At 30.9% G+C, this 6,640-nt stretch overlaps 1 protein-coding gene across 1 annotated transcript; it reads right to left on the bottom strand.

Annotated features, from left to right (window-relative positions):
• Positions 1-3,606: 3,606 nt before the first annotated feature.
• On the bottom strand, positions 3,607-5,745 carry LOC133297578 (elongation factor 1-delta-like). Its single transcript, XM_061496745.1, has 8 exons — positions 5,704-5,745; positions 5,372-5,482; positions 5,160-5,276; positions 4,838-4,931; positions 4,623-4,749; positions 4,407-4,520; positions 3,955-4,116; positions 3,607-3,817 (listed from the first exon to the last, which is right to left on the bottom strand). Coding segments are annotated over exons 2-8 (702 nt in total). The 5' UTR covers positions 5,458-5,482; positions 5,704-5,745; the 3' UTR covers positions 3,607-3,815.
• Positions 5,746-6,640: the final 895 nt, after the last annotated feature.

Here is a 6,640-nt window from a genome sequence, read left to right as displayed (position 1 = left end):
AAAAAGGAGGGAAAGAGTTTGGGAGTTTTTACTAAACCTTCCAAAACTCTCATTCTTCTTAAAATTAAAGTTCCCCCAATTTGAGGGTTTGAGAAAAAAATATTAAAAATTACTTATTTACCATTAGCATTAAAATGTTAAAATTACATAATTGTGAATCATTTTTAAACACGATATTATTAGAAAAGTCTCAAATACCGACATAATTTATTGACGAAAAATATTTCGTCAAAAATAGTGATGAAATTTTTTACGAAAATCATATACATCAAAAAATTTCCGTCAAAATTAAAGACAAAATTAGAGACGGAATCAGATTTTGCCATAATCACTAACATAAATTTTGTACGAAAAAAAATTCAACCAAAATTATTGATAGAATCTAAATTGCGTCGAAACTTTTAAGGAAAATATTTTCGTCCAAAATTTTGATGAAACACATTTCCATCGAAAAGTTTTGACGTAAAACAATTACGTCAAAATTTTTTACGAAAAATATTTCCATCAAAATTTTGACAAAAAATATTTTTGTAAAACAATTTGACGAAATTTTTTTTCATCAAAATTCTTTACGGAATCTAAATTTTGCCAAAATATTTCACAAAAAAACATATATTCATCGAAATTTTTGACGAAAAATTTCGACGAAACACATTTCTATCGAAAATTGTTGACGAAAAAAAATTTCATCAAAATTTGTAACAGAATTTAAATTCCGCCGAAAGTTTTCGACGGAAATATTTTCGTTAAACTTTTTGGCAAAAAAATGTCAAAATTTTTAACGAAACACATGTCCATCGAAAATTTTCGACGAAAAATATTTTCGTCATGTTTTTTGATAAAAACATTTCTATCAAAATTTTCAACGAAACGCATTTCTGTCAAAAAATTTCGAAAAAAAATATTTTTCGTAAAAAATTTTGACGAAAAATATTTTGACGGGAAAAATATTCTGTCAAAATTCTTTATAGAATCTAAATTACGTCGGAACATTTCCCTTAAAATTTCTAAAAAAACAATTTATGTTGTAATTTTCGTCAAAACACATTTCCATCGAAATTTTGAACGGAAAACGTTCCGTCAAAATTTTTGACAGAATTCGTTTTTTGTTTAATACATTTGATGGAAAATAAATTTCGTCAAAAATTTCGATAGAAAATTTGTTTTTGTAAAAAATTTCATCAGTTGAAAAATTCTGTCGCTTTTCGACGAAAAGTATTCTGACGAAAAAAATAAATTTGTAATGAAATTTTCATCGTTTGCAACGTAAAAATTTCATCGAAAATATGATCTTTTTTGGTGTTGTATAAAGTACATACATAATTTTGTTAGAAATTCTAAATTTAATTTAAAAAATATAATAATTATATTAATTTTAAAAATAAGGATAAAATGGTAAAAATATCTCATTGACCCTCCATTATCCTCTCATTCCATTTTTTTAACTCCCAAACAAGGGAAGGAAATACCTTCCAATTTCCTCCCATTCCTTCCCTTTCCTCTCCCTTGGATCCCCTTCCTTCCCCTCCCCTCCAAACTCCCAAACAGAGCTAGGCTGTGTTTGAGAGTTAGTTTTAGGAGGAGAAGGGAAGGGAATGGAGAGTTTTAGTAAGCTCTTCCCTTGTTTCTGAGTTTAAAAAAAGGAGGGAAAGAGTTTGGTGATTTTTACTAAACCCTCCAAAACCTTTCTTCTTCTTAAAATTAAAGTTCCCCCAATTTGGAGGATTTGAGGGAAAAAAATATTAAAAATTATTTATCTACCCTTATCATTAAAATGTTAAAACTACAAAACTGTGAATCATTTTTAAACACGATACTATTAGAAAAGTCTCAAATACCGACAAAATTTATTGACGAAAAATATTTCTTCAAAAATAGTGATAAATTTTTTTATGAAAATCACATACGTCAAAAAAAAATTTGTCATAATCACTAACATAAATTTTGTACGAAAAAAAAAATTCTGTCAAAATTATTGATAGAATCTAAATTGCGTCGAAATTTTTAACGAAAATATTTCCGTCCAAAATTTTGATGAAACACATTTCCATCGACGTAAAAAAATTACGTCAAAATTTTTTAATGAAAATATTTCCATCAAATTTTGACAGAAAATGTTTCTCTACACAATTTTGACGAAAAAAAATTTCATCAAAATTCTTGACAGAATTTAATTTCGCCAAAAGTTTTCGACAGAAATATTTCATTAAACTTTTAGGCAAAAAAAATTTCTGTTGAAATTTTTAACGAAATACATTTCCATCGAAAATTTTCGACGGAAACATGTTATTTGATAAAAAATATTTCCATCAAAATTTTCAACAGAACACATTTCTGTCAAAAAATTTTACGAAAATATTCGTAAAATTTTTTGACGAAAAATATTTCGATAAAAAATTTTGACGGAAAAAATATTCTGTCAAAATTCTTTACAAAATCTAAATTTCGTCAAAAGTTTGAATGAAACATTTTCCTCAAAATTTATAACAAAACAATTTCTGTCAAAATTTTCATCAGAACACATTTCCAACGAAATTTTGAACAAAAAATGTCCTGTCAAAATGTTTGAAAGAATTCTTTTTTCATTTAAAATATCTGATGGAGGAAATCATTTTCGTCAAAACTTTTGACGAAAACTAAATTTCGTCAAAACTTTTGACGAAAACTAAATTTCGTCAAAAATTTCGATAGAAAATTTATTTCTGTAAAAACTTTCCTCGGTTGAAAAATTCCATCGCTTTTCGACGAAAAGTATTTCAACGATTCATCGTTTGCAACGTAGAAATTTCATCAAAAATATGATCTTTTTTAGTGTTGTGAAAAGTACATAAATAATATTTTTTAGAAATTTTAAATTTAATTTAATTTAATTTGTAAAGTATAATAATTTTATTAATTCTAAAAAAAAAGGTAAAATGATAAAAATATCCCATTGACCCTCCATTATCCTCCCATTCCTTTTTTTTGACTCCCAAACAAGGGAAGGGGATGCCCTCCAATTTCCTCCCCTTCCTTCCCCTCCCTCCCCCTCGGATCCCCTTCCTTCCCTTCTCCAAACTCCCAGACAAAGCCTTAAGATGCTGGAGCTGGATAAGAAAGTTTGATCACAGAAGAGCCCTTTAAGCTTGAAGCATGAATATGACACAAGCCTATTATTAATCTGCTTTGTGCTGTACAAGCCTATTTTTTTTATCTGCCTTGTGCTTATCTTAATTCTACCTAAAAGTGGGAGCGGTGAGAACTCGTGACCTCGTAGTCACTAAAACTCCAATACCATGATAAGCGTCACTTCAACCCAAAACCTTAAAGCATTGGATTAGGCTAAATTAATTATTTTATATATCTCTAACAAAATCTTACTATGAAATCAAGAGTAACATGTCTGGCATCAACCCCCTGAAAGCTCCTATAGATAAGATGGGTTACCTAGGCTATTTTATCAGAATGATTGGCAGGTGGTGAGCAACAGTGGTGAATTTTGTCTAGAAAGTTTGGAAGAAGAATTCGCCTATCGCCTATCACCTATCACGGAGATAAATTAAAATTAGAAAAGTATTCTCAGTTGAGTACTTTCTCAAATCAACAACTAGGATTTCAAAAAACATATCACACCTTAAAGGCTTAAAGCCAAAATATTAAGACTATCCAAGTAATCCCAAGACATCACAGAGACAGACCAACATCATACGACAACGATAACAAGCAGGTTTCTTGAAACAAAATCTCAACCTAGGATAGTAGTATCCTTAGAACATAATTTCTAAAACTTGCAATTTCTCCCATTACCATGATCTCCAAGTCTCATGGATTGTAAATTCTGCAACAAAGGTTATGGAATAGCACGATTAGAACGAGATACGCATCAATATAACATAAAGACACACGTATTAACATCAAATAAAAACCAACTTTGGAATTAATAGACAAACAAAAGGACATCTGGAATATACTTACATATTTTATTAAAGGCTACAATGTCACAACTCTGGACATATTCATTGATGGGCTCAACTGTAAGACGTTCCTCAATGAGAGTGTCGACAGAGACTAGGTCATCCACAATAGAAAGCATAATTTGCAGTTTCTTGATACCGTACCCAACAGCAACAAGTTTGGCTGTGACATTAATAAACTAATATCGGAATCGCAAAAGAGGAATAGCCATGATAAACAATAATATACCTTTGAAATGCAAACATAATCGTAATGGAGATTAAAACTTTTCTCCAAATCAAAGATTAGTGAGTAATATTTTTAGCATTTTAACATACAATAGACTAAAACTTCAGATTAGCATATCCTATAAAATAGATCAGAAAGTAAACAGTTAACAAAGATCAAACATAACATGTAAAAATATTATAACCAATGCAAAAATAACAAACATGAAAAGAAACATAACATACATGCACCCCAAAGCAATCCTTCCATCTGAACAGATCTGACTGCTTCTTCAAGCTTTTTCATGTCGGTTTCATCATCCCACGGCTTTACATCCAGCAGAACAGATGATTTCCCAGCTGTGAATTAAATCACCAGAAAACCAATGCTCTTACAAACAGGTCTAAGAAAAGGGGAGAGGGGAAAACCTTCTGTTAGTTTATGACAAGACAAAAGCTTACACTCTTTCTTTTTTCCAGATGCTTTCATAGCAGCTGCCCGTTGCTCAGCTGCCTTCTTTTCTTCCTCGGTCTCTTCACCAAACAAATCCACATCATCATCATCATCCTCATCTGCAGTTGCAGTAGCCTGAGTAACATGTTACGTTCAGTTTCAGTCAAAGGTTAAACACAAAACCAACCACAGTTCGGACATCTATCATTAGGAAAATGCTTGCCTTTGAGTCGGCAGGTGGGGGAGTGGCAACAGTCTCATCAGCTACAAGAGAAGATCCCCCCACAGTGACACCACATCCCTCACCAGAAACACCACTAAAGACACAAAAAATGAAATTAAAATATAAAAAGTTCTAAAAAAAATTGCCAAGAAGTGTGAATGCTTTAACACAAGTCACTTGAATTACCAACTCATCATACTACACCAGCACAGAATAAACATCTTAATAACACACCACCATGAACTATAACATCATTACATAAATAATTTTTTTCATTAATCAACACATAATTGTCATGATAAGTCATGGGAAGGAAACTTACGAGATTCTCAACAAAGCATCAATGTGCTTGTACCACCTCGACACATTCACATATTCATCTGATGGAACAGATGACAAAGCAGCATAGACAGTAACATCATCCTTTGAAGCTTGGTACCTAAAAGGAACATGTAAATAGACAAATGTATAAAAAAAACCAAACAATTAAAATTAAAAGGAAAGAAACAAAGGAGCGTACAAAAAGTGACTAACCCAGTGATATAACTGCGTGAGAGAAGGTACTCATCAAGCTTCTTCAACCCAGATGCAGAGCTAGGGTTGTATAATGTAACTGCCATGTTTGCTAAATATATGCTAATGCTTCTGCAAAAAATATGCATTACATGGATTACAATAACAACAATAAGAATTCTCCAAAAAAACCAGATCTTCGATCGAAACCCATTACCAGAAACTGGGAAAGTTAATTTAAAAAAAAAAAAAAATTACAAAGTTATGAAGAGATTTTATTGATTAATATTACAAATTGGCATGGGTTATGGCAATTCTCATTATAGAAGAAGAGATCGATCGAAGGAACTTACCAGTGCAAGATGCAAACGACGGCAGCAACAACAGATACAAATGGACTGAGAGTGAGAAAAAGTAGCTTCTTCCTTTTTATTGGCTCAGAAGGGAACCCTGACCCGAATTGCCAATTGGGTCATTGGAGCCCTAATTGGATCATCGTCCAACCATGTTTGAAATTATTTTTAGAAAAAAAAATTATGCATTGTTTTTTGAAATTATTTTATATTTGAAATACATTTTTTAGTAAAAAAATTTATTTGAATTATAAAATTATTAAATATTTTTTTGTATAAAATTATTAAAAAGAATAATATGGTAGTGGTAATGTAATGGTGGGGTAATAATGGTGGAGATAGGATATGGACAAAATTGAATTTTGAGAAAAATAATTCAATTTTAAGTTCTATTTTTTCATAAGTCAGAAATATATCTTAAGAAAAAAAGTATTATCTTATACTTTTTTGATTTTAATTTTTAAAAATATTGCATCTAAATATATACATTAAATAAAAATAACTTTTATTTTGAAAAAAGTTACTTCTTAATACACAAAGTCATGGGCTTGTTTTCAGTGGTCAACCCAACATTGATTGGGAATGGAGAAGTTGACCCACATTATTGATAGTGCAATCAAAGGAGACCTTTGGTTACCAATTCGAGTTGGGAAGGAAGGCCCCCTAATATTCCACCTTATGTTTGCTGATTTTCTAGTGTTGTTTGCTTAAGCGAAGGCCAGATTATAAACATGATGAAATGCTCAAGTTTATTTGAGGAAGCATTGGGGCAAAAAATTATTGCCCAAAAGAGCAGCATCTTCTTCTCAAAAAACACATAAGAAGTTGTAGCATCTAGAATCACGGAGCTTTGTGATTTTAAGAGAGTGAAAAATGTTGGGAGGTACCTGGGGGCTTGGATACAACATAGTAGGGTGACTAAACAACATTATAGGGA

Source organism: Gastrolobium bilobum, unplaced genomic scaffold (assembly GCF_033153095.1).
Source record: "Gastrolobium bilobum isolate Gb01-03AN ecotype WA unplaced genomic scaffold, APGP_CSIRO_Gbil_v1 utg6355, whole genome shotgun sequence".
Lineage (NCBI taxonomy): Eukaryota > Viridiplantae > Streptophyta > Magnoliopsida > Fabales > Fabaceae > Gastrolobium > Gastrolobium bilobum.
Note: the sequence above shows the minus strand (reverse complement) of the source record. Positions and strands in the feature narration are given on the sequence as shown.

Bases quoted from the DNA above. Each gene is read 5' to 3' on its own strand.
- LOC133297578 (XM_061496745.1), bottom strand. From the start codon at position 5,457: ATGGCAGTTACATTATACAACCCTAGCTCTGCATCTGGGTTGAAGAAG. The intron at 4,750-4,837 runs GCAAGCATTTTC...CATGTTACTCAG, and splicing joins CCCCACCTGCCGACTCAAAG to GCTACTGCAACTGCAGATGA. The intron at 4,117-4,406 runs GTATGTTATGTT...TTAATGTCACAG, and splicing joins AGGATTGCTTTGGGGTGCAT to CCAAACTTGTTGCTGTTGGG.